General features: G+C 38.8%; 4 protein-coding genes across 5 annotated transcripts; all 4 read left to right on the top strand.

Annotated features, from left to right (window-relative positions):
• Nucleotides 1-344: 344 nt before the first annotated feature.
• Nucleotides 345-4,300, top strand: LOC137743772 (UDP-N-acetylglucosamine transporter UGNT1-like). The gene is made up of 10 exons (XM_068483715.1): nucleotides 345-663; nucleotides 1,024-1,100; nucleotides 1,351-1,515; nucleotides 1,602-1,735; nucleotides 2,024-2,154; nucleotides 2,253-2,297; nucleotides 2,420-2,517; nucleotides 3,220-3,327; nucleotides 3,661-3,717; nucleotides 3,807-4,300. The coding sequence occupies exons 1-10, from the start codon at nucleotides 501-503 to the stop codon at nucleotides 3,879-3,881; spliced, it is 1,053 nt and encodes a 350-aa protein (XP_068339816.1). The 5' UTR covers nucleotides 345-500; the 3' UTR covers nucleotides 3,882-4,300.
• A 410-nt stretch (nucleotides 4,301-4,710) lies between these two features.
• Nucleotides 4,711-7,397, top strand: LOC137730522 (uncharacterized). The gene is made up of 5 exons (XM_068469517.1): nucleotides 4,711-5,174; nucleotides 5,724-5,823; nucleotides 6,018-6,117; nucleotides 6,359-6,450; nucleotides 6,635-7,397. Exons 1-5 carry the CDS (start codon nucleotides 4,970-4,972, stop codon nucleotides 6,990-6,992), a joined length of 855 nt encoding a protein of 284 aa, XP_068325618.1. The 5' UTR covers nucleotides 4,711-4,969; the 3' UTR covers nucleotides 6,993-7,397.
• Nucleotides 7,398-7,559: 162 nt separating this feature from the next.
• Nucleotides 7,560-8,481, top strand: LOC137730534 (ATP synthase subunit b', chloroplastic). The gene has a single exon (XM_068469528.1). It carries the CDS (start codon nucleotides 7,696-7,698, stop codon nucleotides 8,344-8,346), a length of 651 nt encoding a protein of 216 aa, XP_068325629.1. The 5' UTR covers nucleotides 7,560-7,695; the 3' UTR covers nucleotides 8,347-8,481.
• A 2,437-nt stretch (nucleotides 8,482-10,918) lies between these two features.
• On the top strand, nucleotides 10,919-15,010 carry LOC137746525 (protein KINASE OF THE OUTER CHLOROPLAST MEMBRANE 1). 2 transcript variants are annotated; one of them, XM_068486556.1, is made up of 5 exons: nucleotides 10,919-11,073; nucleotides 11,898-12,271; nucleotides 12,370-12,461; nucleotides 12,564-13,037; nucleotides 13,843-15,010. In XM_068486556.1, exons 2-5 carry the CDS (start codon nucleotides 11,906-11,908, stop codon nucleotides 14,804-14,806), a joined length of 1,896 nt encoding a protein of 631 aa, XP_068342657.1. In that variant the 5' UTR covers nucleotides 10,919-11,073; nucleotides 11,898-11,905; the 3' UTR covers nucleotides 14,807-15,010. The 2 variants fall into 2 exon arrangements, with proteins under 2 accessions (XP_068342657.1, XP_068342650.1); XM_068486549.1 differs by lacking the exon at nucleotides 10,919-11,073 and adding an exon at nucleotides 11,113-11,437.
• The last annotated feature ends 662 nt before the right edge of the window (nucleotides 15,011-15,672 follow it).

Consider the following 15,672-nt stretch of genomic DNA (forward strand, 5'->3'; position numbering starts at 1 on the left):
CTGTTGTGTCCGGTGACGACTTCAAGAAACTTTCTATGAAGATTGAATAGTAGCTGTTGTAGAAAGCAGCATTTGCCTCTAGTTGATATTGCTGTACTTTGGACAAAAAAATGATTCTGATGTATTGTGAGAATAAGCTCATTTTTGTTGCTTCACGTTTTCAGTTTTTTTCATCAAAAATTGTGAAAATAAGTTATTTTAAGTGTTTACCAAACACTATTTTAAGTTCAATTTTTTTTTTTAATACCAACTTTTTATTAAAATATGTTAGTATCAAACCAGTAAAACTTCATTAAATTAGGAAAACTCCCTTGACCAAAATAATAAAAAAAAACTAAGCCCAATTGACCCGCTGGGTTGGGACCAATTGACCTGGCCAATTCGAACCCGCCCCAGACGAGCCTCGACTCTCCCGTTTGAACTGAATTCTTGTCCCATTCCTTTCCCTAACGTTGAACTCTCTCTGATCACAGACACACACTCCGACAGAGAGATTAGAGATGTCGGGTTCGGTCAAGAATACGATATTGCCGGTGTCGGATCCTCCGAGGGACCAGGAGAGAGAGAGACTCATCGGAGCTGGCGACGATGAGAAGCTCTTCAGAGGATCCGCCATGACCAGACGTGGAGCCTACGCTGCAATCTCGTACATGGCTTGTGCAGGTAAATTACACGCCCCTTTAATCCTGTTATGCTGCAATTTTCAAAGCTTTTGACTTTTGATTCCCAGAAATTAAAGTTTCAAACTTTCAAGGAAATTGAAATTGGATATCAAAATATTTGAAGGAGATTGGAAGCTTTAATGGGCGAGATTGTTTTGATATGAATTTGGGTATTTTGTATTTCTAGTTGGGATTGGCTAAAAGCGTTCTGTAGAAAAAACTTAGATAAATTATTTTAAAGTGTTTATAATAAAAGCACTTCTAGCAGAAGCACTTATGGTTAGAAGTTTTTGCAATCCCAAACGGGTGTGAAATTTTTAAAGAAAGTGAATTTAGTTAATTGTTCCATTGTGTTGTGTAGTGATGTTGGTGATGTTCAACAAGGCAGCTCTCTCGTCTTATAAATTTCCAAGTGCAAACGTTATCACACTTTTTCAGGTATTTTCCCAAACGTATCCTACATTAATCTTTCGTCTTTTGGTCGGAATTTAAGTCTGCTGCCTGCTTTCTTGTGCTGTTCTTGTGTAAAGTTCATTTCTTTAATCAAAATTAAGACACAGTCTAACCTCATGGTGTTGTGGGCCTTGTTTTGAATGCTTTTCGTGCGTAACTTCATGGTTTGCTCTGCATATTGAATAGCTAATGATAAAAAATAAGACATTTTCCTTTTTCATGGTTTCTACTGCAGATGATATGTTCATGTGGTTTTCTCTACACCTTGAGACGCTGGAAGATGATTTCTTTCACAGTAGGTGAATCTTCGATTATTTCTGACAACAACACCACAACACTTGTACCATTAAAGACATTGAAGAAAACCCTTCCTCTTGCAGGAGCTTATTTGCTGTACATGGTACGCATTTTGTAATCTAGTGTTGATCAGTAGCTTTCTTGTATTTGTGATTCATGTTTGCGCGTTCATTTATTTCTCCTTGAAAGCTAGCCACCATGGAGTCTGTCCGTGGAGTAAATGTTCCCATGTACACCACCCTCAGAAGAACTACCGTGGTATTTACAATGGTTATGGAGTATGTTTTGGCTGGGCAGAGATATACATCTCCCATTGTTCGAAGGTAAGTGGCCCTTTGTATGTAACTTATTCTGTATATGCTGATGATAATATGTTATAGAATCTGCTCTTCTAAATATACGTAAAGAATTATATACATTTTGATTGGATGAAAGTTCTGAACACTGACCTGTTGGCACTTTTGTTTGTGCTCATGAATTGGTCGAGTGAGAGAGTTTTGTATTATCCCGTGAGCGAATGTGATGAAGAATGGTTCTACATTATGTGTTTTACTTTATTGGCCATCTACCTGATTTTCTCATTTAACTGAATATTTTAAGGTTGTTATCAGTGTCGGCCTGATTGTTCTTGGTGCATTTGTTGCCGGATCTCGGGATTTATCATTTGATGCCTATGGCTATGGTGTTGTTTTCTTATCCAACATCACGACAGCAGTATATCTTGCAACCATAGCCCGTATTGGTAATACTTTAACATTTTATCTTTGGAGAAATCCAGTGGATTCCACTTTGCTGGTTGACAGGTTTCTAAGATATTGACTGTTAGTTTCTTTTTGTCAGGGAAATCCAGTGGCCTTAATAGTTTTGGCCTCATGTGGTGTAACGGTACGCTAAAACATCCCGACTCAACTTGTGCCCTTTCGGGTTTTTTTAACTTGTGGAAAAATAGATATTTTCATTTAATTGAATCAAGCTGTGACACATATGGTATTGTTTCTCTATGATAGGATTCACATGCGGACCGATTTTGCTGTTTTTGACTTTTATTAGTGGTGACTTGAAGGCAACAATCGAGTTTCCTCATCTTCTTTCACCTGGTTTTATGGTACATTCTTCACCAATGCCACTCTTCTCTGCTAATGCATACACACTTAATAGTCCAAAAGCGGGCTTCCAACTCCTGAAATGCTCTTTATCTGTATTTTTTGCATGGCTTTGTGTCTTGGTAGCTTATAAGTTATAAGCTATACTTATTTAAATATGTTATTGATTGGTACAGTTATTCCCTTTTATTGCATCATTGTCGAAAGGTGGTTTAGTTTATTGATATTTTCCAGTTTTCTTTTAAAGTAATGTTACCTGCAGTTTGGTTCGTGGGTTCCATGAGTATAATATTGTTCTAACGTGATATTTGATTTCATGTTGTTATTTGATAACTCAAGATAAATCTTCCATGTTTCATGTAGAACTTCATTGAATTTTTTCGCCCCCAGCTGTCTATGTGGCCTACATGAATTAGTGTTATATAGTTGATATATGGTGGAAGTGACGTGTTTGGACTTGCAATTGTTGCATCATGTTTGTTTAAGTTTTGAGAACATCCGGAATGAGTTTCAAGGTTTTCTCTATGTAGCATTTTACATCTTCCCTCCGGGTTTTTTGGCATTTCATAGAATTCAATTGACTTCAATTACTCAAGTATAATAAGCCTATCTTCTTGCATTACTTAAATACAACTTCCAAGTAACTCCTGTGGTTTTGATTGAGATCCACTGTTGTTTCCTATTTTTCTTCCTCCTTTTGGCAGGCGGTCTTGCTTTGTTCCTGTATACTAGCCTTCTTCTTGAATTACAGCATATTCCTTAACACAACTCTGAATTCAGCTCTTACGCAGACAATTTGCGGTAACTTGAAGGTTTGTGTAGCCTATATTTCTGTCTCTTAGATGTGTTAACAACATAAGTTAGCAGCCTCTATGAATTTCTCCAGGTGGTGTGGCCATACTTTTATGCATGTGAATAATTTGAAATTTGAAAACGTAAGGCGATTGAGGTAGCTATGTTATGGCTCATTTGATTGAGCTTTCTTAATGTCGTAAATGGATCAAATGGATATGAAAGTTACTTTAATTCAGAAAATAAATGAATAAAGGTACATTGTTTATATATGCGGCTCTGATATTGAACAGATGTCTCATTAACGTAACATTTCATCTCTCTTACATTTTCTGGTCACTAAACTGCTATAGGATTTTTTTACCGTTGGACTTGGCTGGATGCTATTCGGCGGCCTTCCATTTGATATTGTAAGTGCAAACTATTCTCCGCTCTAATAAAATCACTCTTTCACTATTTGATTTAGAAATTGACGCGTTTTAACTTTTTTATTTGGTAGTTGAATGTTATCGGTCAATCTCTCGGTTTCATTGGCTCTGGGTTGTATGCCTACTATAAGCTCATAGGGAAGTAACATATTCAACAAATGTCTAGTTCTCTCACCTGAAGACGATTCGTTGCTGCCCTTGTTTACACCACCACCAAATTTGATTTTGCGATTATGAGGCTCTTGGAGTGAGATGTGCAGTATTAAGACCGGAGACATCCGCTCAGTGGTGGGTTTAACCGTTAACTGGAAACGGAGTGTTATGTATTCTTCTATACCAACCAGCAGGTGTTAGAAACAACGGCTGCACAATTTGGCATTGGCAAGCTGCTTGCTGATGTAGTTTGTTTGGGCTTTGTCATTGTATACCATGAATATTCCCTTCTTCCAATATTTCGGTCACATATGCTCAAATTTTGAAGCGACGGTAAACGCAAAATGTAGTTTCATATATACTGTTGATCGTAGTTTTTTGTTGGAACTATATTAATTGTGCGTGTATGCAAGCTCGTATTTTGTTTTTTTTTTATTAGTACATCGATATTTTTGTACTAAGGGGAGGGGGAGTTCGGCAAGATCACACAATAGACAGTTTAATTTGGTATCGAATTCGACATCCACAAAATTTGAACTTAAAATCTCTAACTTCCAAATGAAAAGAAATACCACCAAATCGTAATAATGAGTGGCCCGAACTCGTGTTTTTGTTAAGGCACAACACACAATACCAATTCCGAGAAAAAGTAAGATTTTTTTCCATGCAATTCTTACTCTTAACAAAAGTTGTTACGGAATCAAACTCGTGCACCTCAAATTCTGGCAGCAGAGTATGACCGTTGGATTATTTCATTTAGGTATTCGTTGTCTAAGATCATAGATGTATTGGTTGTTACAAAAAATAAAAGAAAAAGAAAAAGTAGAGGGAAATATCTCCCTCTCCCTTTCCCTCTCGCTCGCTTTCCCTCTCCTTCGTCTCTCTCTCTGTCTGGAATTGCCTCCGACAGAAGCTCCGAAACCCTAATCTTACAATGCGTGTTCTTCTTCCCTAAGAATCTAATCCGTCTTTATTTTTCTTATAACTTTTGAGTCCTTTTTTAGTGAATTTGGAGCTCCTTTTTTTGTGTGTATAAGGCGATGGTTGAGGGGTTTGTCCGGGAGAAATTCGTAGAGCTATTATGTCGTATAGCGCGCTGAGAATTGACGATGATGATTTTGTCCCAGTTGGGCAGTCGTCGATCGAACGGCCTCGCCGCTCCAATTCTCTGCCGTTTGTGCCGTTGCTGCTCGTCGATGGCTTCTCCCGCAAGAGCTTGTCGTACTCCGCGCTTCCTCAGGAGCCTCTCCGGCTCTCCGTTCTCAAATTGGATGGCTCTTGCTTCGGTACTCTCTCTCTCTCTCTCCCTTCTCGTTTCTGAAAATCTATGGTGCATTGTTGGTGGCTTGTTTGGTTGCTGAGAAAGTTTTGGAAAACTGACTAAATTTTTTTGTATTTTCTCTTCTGAGTTACAATTTGATTCTAATCCTGGGAAGGAATTTGAAATTTTCCCGTTGCTGTTGTGCATTGCGCCTATTAATTTCTAATTTCATTTTCTAAGCATGTCTGTAATTCTCTGTCACGATGGTTAATCCCGTTGCTGCCTGCTTGGTTGCTGAGAAAATTTTGAGAATGTAGGAGGTCATTTTACGTACATTGTTCTTAAGGTTCCTTTGGTTTTGAAAGACAAAGTTTCGCCGCACAAAATTTCAGGGCCAATATATGATTGATTTCATTTGATTTGATTTCTTCATATCTAATTCATTATATGTACATTGTTCTTAAGGTTCCTTTATTTGTTTTTCTGGTTGAGAATTGCATGAATCGAGATGTTTTTCTTTCTTTCCTTTTTTTTTCCTGGCGAGTTCCATGAACTAAAATCTTCCCTTTCACAGATATTCAAGTTTCCATGACAGCCACTATTTTGGAATTAAAGCAGGCAGTCGAGGCTGTTTTCAGTCACATGCCACAGAGGGGACCAGGAAAAATTTCATGGTATGTTCACTTCATCCATTTAAATATTTTGGATGAGAAGCAAAAGCTGCAAAACCATATAATCACAGAAATTTATCTTTGTTAGCATTCAGATGTGAAGCTTAGCAGTTTTTATACTTTTGAGTTGGTAATTTCATTACACAGCCGTATTCGTATCATTAACGATGTTCCTTGTTTAAATATGGTTCATGGAGGCCACATGTGTGGGGTCATTTCTGCTTGTGCTACGATAATCAGAAGCTACTTGTTGAAACTGATCATATCAAACTTTATGGCATCAAAGACGGTGATCAGGTATGCGGCAGATCCCTTGAGTTTCTGAAATTGATCATTTATCCAGTTGGCTACTATTATGCTTGGTGTGGTGTCCTTGAAATTGATCGTTGGTAATTTGGGTTGTTTAATTGGTTTTTGCCACTCCAAGTTCACTTCCTCTATCCTGCGTCCCCCCCCATGTCTGCATGTCTATTACTTAGAGTCTGATAACATTGTGTTGTCTTCATGTATGTCAACTGGTGTTGTTTGGTATGTGCAGCTGCATTTTGTCCGGCATGTTTCAATCAACTACAGCATGACAAAGAGCCAATCATCAAAGAAGGGGTTCCTTGCTTTAAAACAAAACACGATGTGAGGCTCTCCCTATTCCCATTTCTCTTTTACAAGAATTTTTAGCACAAAAACATGAAATTTCTGCAGTTCCCTACACAGATAATAAGAACCATTGTTGCCAGGCCCTGCTTCTTAACCGCGTTTCTCTGCTGGTCTTTTATTTTTCAATTGTGCTGTGTACTTGTCAATTCGATATGTGCAGGTCATTGTCGCGATCATTGAGCTTTCAAGAGGAAGACCCGACTGACATTGAGAAAGAAGAGAATGGCAAAGACGTAGAACAGAATGACGAGGTATGTTATGATTCTGATGACATCAAGAATCCAAAGTCCCCGCATTGTGATGATGAAGTTTCTATCCAACACAATGAGAGCACACTGCCCTTCTTATTGGGAGAATGGTTTCCATACTCCAAACTGTCAGCTGTTGGAACATCTAAAAGAACTTGTGCGCCAAGCATAGCCAGTGGGTTGTTGCTTGGGTTTAGGAAGATATTCGGGTTTTGTTTCGAAAAACGCGAAAAACGGTATAGTAGAAGGGATACCTGGAGAACAGATTAGCGCTACAGTATGGTTTCTATCCCTACGGGCCTAAATTGATTAGATAGTATGATTAAAAGTACATATGGCCTTACACTCTAATCATTTGCCCGCTTATATAAATTTCGTTTTCTACTGCTCCAATTCTCAACACCTGAAAAGTGTAGCTGTAAAGATTTTGGAGCCAAGTCAATGTACATAAAGAGGGATTTTCTTTTCAAAGCTTCGTGACGAGAGAAACTTACCTGCACCAGGGATGCCATAGTTACACAACTTAAAATTAATCACGCACTGTTATGTGTTTTTGCTTTCCCATATATAAGTGTGATTTGACTTACAATGTCGTCATTGTGATATTTCAAGTGCATGTAAGTTGTTTTCCACATTGACTCCAATTTCTCCATACTTGGGATTCAAAACCTACTTGGGCCTGGACTAGGTTTGGATGATGGGCTATTTTATATTTGTAGCCAAGGTGCCAACTTTTTGGGTCCTTATGTGGGACTGTCACAGTACCACTCATCACTCACCACAAACTCCTTTCCCCCCTTTGAATCCATAAAATCCTCATAAATGTGTGGCAAGGAATTGAGATAGCCCTCTCCCCAAAGATTTACCCTCACAAATTCACAACCCCTCAAATCCCCAAATCCAAAAATCCCAAAGAAATCTCAAAATCCCAAAAATCCAGAGAACAGCACAGAAGCCAGCAGAGCCCTCCGCCATGGCCAACATGATCATGGCTTCCTCCAAAGTCCCCATCTCCTCCTCCCCTTCTACCCCAATCGCAAAACCCAGAATCCCACTCCAAATCTCCATCCCCAAAATGCCAGCAAACCTCCCAAAGCTCACAAAGCCCCAATTGGTATCCCTATCCTCCTCCCTCTCCGCCATCGCGGCCGCCTCGCTCGCATTGGCGCCACCGTCCCTGGCGGAGGAATTCGAGAAGGCGGCCCTGTTCGACTTCGACCTGACCCTCCCCATCCAGATGGTGCAGTTCCTGCTGCTGATGGTGGCGCTTGACAAGCTCTACTACAGCCCACTGGGGAAGTTCATGGACGAGAGGGACGCGGCCATCAGGGAGAAGCTGGGGAGCGTGAAGGACACGTCGGAGGAGGTGAAGCAGCTTGAGGAGCAAGGCATCGCCATCATGAGGGCGGCGAGGGCGGAGATATCCGCGGCACTGACGAAGATGAAGAAGGAGACGCAGGGGGAGGTGGAGCAGAAGTTGGCGGAGGGGAGGAAGAAGGTGGAGGCGGAGCTGCAGGAGGCGTTGGCGAAGTTGGAGGAGCAGAAGGAGGAGACCATGAAGTCGCTTGACTCACAGATTGCCAATCTCAGTGACCAGATTGTGAAGAAGGTCCTTCCTCTTTGAGTTTCTTGGGTTTGTTTTTCGCGTAAGGTGTGAATTGGAATGGGGGCAAATGGGAAATCGGATTGCTGTGTGTACGATTATATAATTGTAATAATAATATTTGTATGTTAAATGAATGAAATTACTGTGTTTTTTCTTGTTCTGGTTCAATATTTTGTGGATGTGTAATTTGAATAACCGAGGGAAGAAAGGATTCATGGGATTCGTACAGTGTAGGAGAGGATTTTCGGTGGCAGTGAACCCGATCCATATAAGTAAGTCTAAGGTTGGATGTGTTAGGTGAGCAGAATAGAGCAGTGAGTGATAGAACCACTCTTTAAAATTTGACGAATGTACCTTGCAGCTCGTATTGTCAGCTGTGGGTTCGAATCTAAGAGAAATTCTAGAGAATGTTTGCTACCTTGAATTTTTTTATCCGGCGGATTCCTCCTTTTGCTCCTTAGCCTACCGGGTATAAGCAGCCGTTTTCAACTGTTGTTTCCCTCCCAAGGGCATGTTCTTATGTGTTACTCACCCGTCAGCTCTACTCCTTGCACCTTTCCCATTGTCCATTTTAAGAAATTAGTGGTAGTTTTGTTTACCTAAATGCTAATATTGAAATTGTTTCAAGGTGATTTTTTATGGCGCTCTAGAACATCGGATACTTAGGGTATTTATCATTAAAAACAAAAATTTAAGAATCTAATTTTTTAAAAGATTCGGAATATCCCTTACATCGAAGCATCATAAAATTTTTGTTATTCCGATACCTGTGAATACTATGCACATAAGAGATACATGCATAATGTGTAATTTGGTACATGAAAATAATATTATTCATTGGGCCCAAAATTAAGCAAAGATGCATCACTATGGGTTTCAACATTTTCTTAAGCCCAAAGGAACAGGGCTTCGGTACAAGGGCAATATGTACCTTTGGATTTTATTGCTGCATGTGATTTGCTGTTGTTCTTCTATTACCGCTTGTATCAAGACAAAATTAATCATAGAAAATTCAGCTTTCCCTATATCTATTCACCGATGCGTCGTTGTGCACATGTCAAAATCTTATTTATTGAATATAAATAAGGCGCACAATAAGCCTAGAAATATATTTATTGTCATGAAAGGGGATGAATTGCTCTGATAGATACAGTATTCTTTTTCAAGTCACTATTCGAGATACAAATTTCATCTATTCCTTTAATGTAGACTAGATTAAAGTAGTAGTATTTTAATTAACCAAAATGACGAGGTGAACGTGAACCCAAGTTGCATCGATTGACAAACATTAATTATCCTGGTGTGGAAGTTAGGCTTGTGGTCAAGGGAAGGTTAAAATGCTTATGTGAATCTTCCCCATAATAGGTAAATAACCGTAACTTACTACTAGTTATCTTCTTTTAAAGTTAAAAATAAAAAATTATCCTTGTCATCACGCATGTGTAATGCGACAGATTTACCCAACAACATCACACAGTTGTGTTCAATCACAACACTAACAAGTTTTAACCATCTTGTTTTGCACGTAAACCCTATACAATAATACAGTTACACATATGCCATGTGTATACATATGTATGGTTGGTAGTTAAATAGACAAATGGGTAAATTACATTTACAAAAATATAAAGTATTTTCGTATTTATTTAGAGAATTGTTATCAGCACTCCAAAATTCTCATTTTACACTCCAAACTTTTATATTTATAAAGAAAAATACATTTATAAAAAATGTAGAATGAAAATTTTGAAGTACCAATAACACTTCTCTTTATTTAATCAAATTATAATAAGGCAGGGAAGAAGGAAATGAAAGTAACATTTTCACCATTATTGTCACTTCCAAACGTTTACCCTTGTCTGACAACTAATTTACCCATCAGTCATCAGCACCGTTTATTAAAATACAAGTGGGACAGGTGTATCCCAACGAAACAATCCAACGAACAACAATTCTTCCTCGCTTTTAATATTTTTTATCTTTTATTTTCCTGCCGTCATCTTGTTTCTGAATGCAACATCCAATAATTGAATGTGATTAGTTGCTTCTTAAACTCCTCCTCCGCTTCTTTCCCGCAACTTCAAGGCTGATTGAATAACAAAATTGGTCAAAACTTCTTTTGCGTGCAGCAAAAGGCACAATCGCAATTGCCCTGAAAATAAACGGTTAAGATTTAATTGTGAAAATATTATTTTTACTTACTTATTAATCTAATTCATATAAATCAGATTATATAATAGTCTTGGATTATTAAAGACAAATCTTTGAGTAAAGTACTTACATGGAATTGGTTTTCTGCTACTTTATTATTTTAATAACTTAGTTTTACATGTAAAATTTTTTTACGCTAAATTAAAATATTATCCGATAATAAATATGTTCTATGTAAATTGCTTTCGTGAGTACTGACTGCTCTTTTATCTCGTTTGTTGGGAATTTGACTTAGAATCAAACCGGAAAAGCAAAAGGCAAAGAAAAAGGAAAAGGATAATAAAAGAGAATTAAGAGGGGGCCCAGCAGCTTCACCGATTCTAGCCCAACTAGGAGTTTTGAGACTTGAAGTAGTTCTCATTTCGTTTGTTGTATATACTATTATTACTCTCTCTCTCTCTCTCTCTCTTTTATTCTCTCTGAAGCTCTCTCAGATTCCAGACCTCTCTCCCAGACCGAGTGTGTTACGTATGTGAATTTCACTCTAAATTCGTCGAAATATCAAACTCATCTGGAGCTCATCACCAAGTTTCAGTGAGTATTTATTAGTCTCCATTAATTCTTCTTTTCTTTCTTTTTTTTGGATTTATGGTATTCTTTTTAGCTTTTAGTCTCTGTTTGTTCCGTTGAAATTTTTTCATTGTGCTATATGCCTCTTGTTTCATTAGTTTGTCATGGGAATGATCAAATCGGTGGAACCCAATTAACTTTTGCGTTAATGGGTTACCAAAAAATTGTGAAAAGGTGAATCGGTGGAGTTAAATTTTCCCAGTAACCAAACAGAGTCGGTCTGCTTTCTGGGAAAATTGAAGAATCTGAAGGGAGATAAAGTTTGATGCTTTTTTTGGTCAAAAGAACAGATGAAGGAAGAAAACTGATTAATGCTCAGTTATGAAGTGTGAGGATTTTAGCTCTCTGGGTTTTCTGATTATGAAAATCCTAAATACAACGTCTGTGATCATATATTTTATGCATCCCATTTCCTTTGATTTCTTCAGCGTTTGAATTGCTTTGTGTGTGCAACTATTGCGTGTATTTTCGTTCGCATTCGGTTCATTTGTAGTCCCTTTGAACATGAGTCCTCTATCGATGTAGGCTAGATGAAGAAAGAAAGAAAGAAAGAAAGGGACCTGATATAGTCCCAAATAATTTGATTAACATACGCTTGTAGTTTGCAATGTCTGAGTGTGCTTCTTCGCCCTTGGTTCAGTGAATCAGTGGCATAGCTCTGTTTACAAAAACTCTCTGCTGTCTTGCGATGAGAAGATCATAGGAGTTTTTGTGTATTTATGTATTTATATGATTTTGTGTTAATTTTTATTTGTGATGGTGACGTCTGTGCAATATTTTGCATTCAGGTCGAGAAATGGCTAAACAAGTTGTTGCTAACCAACCGTCTGCTTCATTTGAGTACGAGATTTTAGATCGTGATTCTGATGGCCTGAGAACTGTTGGAGCCTCTTCAGAACATACAAGTCCTTGGATTGAACCTGTAAAATTGAAACTTAGACACAGAATTGGGAGGGGACCCTTTGGTGATGTTTGGTTAGCAACCCATCATCAGTCAACAGAAGATTATGATGAGTATCATGAGGTGGCTATCAAGATGTTCCATCCAATCAAAGAAGACAACATGAGGACTGTGTTGGATAAACTTAAAGATATTTTTCACAAATGTCAAGGAGTTGGCGGTGTTTGTTGGCTATATGGAACTTCAATCATCAATGGAAAGGTGAGTCGCTTTTTTGTATTTCATGCACTATAAGGAGATTTCGGTCCTACCTGTATGATTTCTAGCTTGCTTAAAGCAATTTGGGTTTGTGCACTCAGATATGCATCATCATGAGATTATATGAGGGATCCGTCGGTGACAAAATGGCACAACTCAGAGGAGGGAAGCTCTCACTTCCTGATGTTTTGAGGTTAGTTGGGTCCTGATTAGACCATTAGCAATGCTTAATTTTATTATTTCCCAAAGATTTTGGTGCTCGGTTTTTACTTGTGCTATTGGTTACAACTTACAGGTATGGGATTGGTTTGGCTGCGGGGATTCTTGAACTACACTCCAAGGGCATCTTGGTTCTTAATCTTAAACCTTCAAATGTTCTTCTGAATGAAAAGGACCAAGCAATTCTTGGTGATTTTGGTATTCCTTATCTATTGCTTGGCGTACCATTGATAAGCTCAGATATGACTCGGAGGATTGGAACCCCAAACTACGTGGCACCTGAACAATGGCAACCAGAAGTAAGAGGTCCAATATCTTTTGAGACCGACTCGTGGGGTTTTGGGTGCAGCGTTGTGGAAATGTTGACTGGTGTCCGTCCTTGGGGCGGAAAATCTGTTGATGAAATATCTTATTTAGTTGTTGGGAAGCAAGAAAAACCAGACATACCAAGTGGCCTTCCTCCTGCAATAGAGAATATTCTTCTTGGTTGCTTTGAGTACGATTTGAGGAGTCGCCCTTTAATAACGGACATATTGACTTTATTCAAAAGGTATGGTTCCTCTACTATGTTTATAATTTTGTTCTGAGTCTTTGAGAAGAGGAGTTCCTCTTCTTTTCATATAATAATGTCATTCTTCTTACTAACCCAAATAAGAATTAATGCATAAGAAGCACGTCACTTCATTATGTCTAGTGTAGGATCAATACTTCTATAAACTTAGACACCTTTTCTCAGTATAAGCAATCTTTTAGGTCCACCATAAACAGCATCCTCATCTAGATAATACGCTTGCATTTTACAAAGTACAAACAAAATCTTGATGGTTCTTGTGGCAAGTCAGATTAAACTATTCAAGCTTTTTGATATTGATAAACTTTATAGGCCCAGCATGGTCCACCACCAATATCGTCGATATTGTCCCCACTTAATCATCTAGCATCAGGTGTGGGGTTTATCATAAAAGGCCTCGGTGATATTAGGGGTGGAATCTCCAATATATTAATTGCATTTTTTTTTTTTTTTTTAAGTCATATGCCCAATGTGGGATCCTATTCTCCAATAGATATCATTGCTTAATTTAAGTAGTTATGATATGATTATTACATGGTTGTGGAAGCAATTTTACCTTATGAACTACTTACTGTAATTGTATAGGAGTAAAAATTGGAAAGAAAAAAAACATTTTACAACAATAGTTTCCGACCGACGGCAACATTTCAATTTTCATAATTGATTTGAGAAGTTGCATGTAGCGTTATCTCTGCTCAGTTGTGTTTTAAAGAAACCATTGCATAAAGAGAAGTTCCGTTCACCACTTTTACATATTTGATATTAACTGCTACCACACTAGCAGCTTGCAGAGTACAATCTCCAGTGATGGAGACTGGACAGGTCTTGGGATAAGAACAATCAAGGAAAAATCGAGTAGCATTGGTTACACTGAGTGGTTCCTTTCAAAGGATCAACTGCAAGTGGGTGACACGGTGCGTTCCAGAAAGCCACCAAACTGCTGCAAACCTGAAAACATGCATATTCCAGAAGGCACAGTAGTGGGTGTCGAACATGACGCAGATCAAGATGGGTTTGTTTTGGTGAGAGTCCATGGCATCCATGACCCACTGAGGGTTCATGTTTCAACACTGGAGCGGGTCACTTTTGGCTTGGCAGCTGGTGATTGGGTACGCTTGAAGAAAGAAGACAAGAAACACTCACCAGTAGGTATTCTTCATTCCATCAATCGTGATGGTAATGTAGCTGTTGGATTTATAGGGCTGGAAACTCTCTGGAAGGGAAATTCTTCAGAGTTTCAGATGGCAGAGTCCTACTGTGTGGGTGAGTTTGTCAAGCTGAAAGCTAATGTATTGAGCCCTCGATTTGAATGGCCACGTAAGAGGAAAGGGGCGTGGGCCACCGGGAAAATAACGTGGATCCTACCAAATGGGTGCCTTGTGGTCAAGTTCCCGGGAATGCTGACCTTTGGGGAAGAGAACTCAACCTTTGTAGCTGATCCTGCTGAAGTGGAATTGGTTACGTTTGATACTTGTCCAGGAATAGTGAAGAAGTACCAACATCTTGAGGATTTTCATTGGGCAGTGAGGCCACTTCTGGTTGCATTGGGCATATTTACAGCCATGAAGCTAGGCATTTTTGTTGGAACAAAGGTGGGGAGGTCCAGGGTGAAGAAACAACAGAGCGGTGCTACACCGAATGAGATTCAGCATACCGATGGTCAGAATTCTGGAAACCCGGCATGGATTCCTCCTAATATGAAAAATATCCTTTTCAGAGAAGGTGTTACCACCGGTCCTGCTCGGTAGTTTCATGCACAGTTCATCTGCCCAGAACTAGTTTTAAGTTCAACCATGCGTATATGCTGTAACTAGTTTGTTGGGTATCACTAGGGCATTTTACTCTCTAACTTAAGCTGAAGAACTGCGTTACAAACCGGACCACTGTCGAATTTAGGGGCAAACATATCCGCTCTATATGTATATATAAATGTATATATTTTAATTGACTCATTTGTGTTGATCATTTCTACCGTATTTTAATATAAACTTGGAAGCTTATATCCATAATTTTATGGAGGTTATTTCCGGGAAACCGGTGAAGGACAACCTGACAATCGAGCCTGAGAGGTTCTCTCTTGCAATTGGGACGTAGCTTTCGGTGGCTTTAGCGGCATCACCGTCCCAAGGTGTTTCTTATGTGTCCAAAAGTGCGTCGCCTATCCAATAGATGCTTGCCATGTGGTTTTTGGTTGCTATGAGAGTCTTGCCTTAACACGCATTTCACTCTTTGTTCTCTTCACTCGTTAATTGAGAAACAAAACATAAATCACATGTAAACATGAAACCTTCAATTATCTTAGGTCTCACTCCCTTAATGTTCTCCACGAAATCTCCATGTGAAAATAACTTCAAGTACAAGAAAATCAAGTTGTAGCACAACGGAATCGAACATAAACAAAGAAAATAGGAGCATCTGGTCATCTTTATCTTTTAAGTACATTATTTTTAGCCAAACTTAGCTACACCCTGATCTAACCAGGAGAGAGGACTTACATGGCACATATATACCGCCACGGTAGCGTTCCTGCGACAGTTGTAAGATTCTTTGCCATATATCTTTGTTTCTTTGGCATGGGACATAATGTGACAGCGTAGCCATGTTCCGTAGGTTG

The sequence above is a fragment of the Pyrus communis genome, chromosome 1 (assembly GCF_963583255.1).
Source record: "Pyrus communis chromosome 1, drPyrComm1.1, whole genome shotgun sequence".
Lineage (NCBI taxonomy): Eukaryota > Viridiplantae > Streptophyta > Magnoliopsida > Rosales > Rosaceae > Pyrus > Pyrus communis.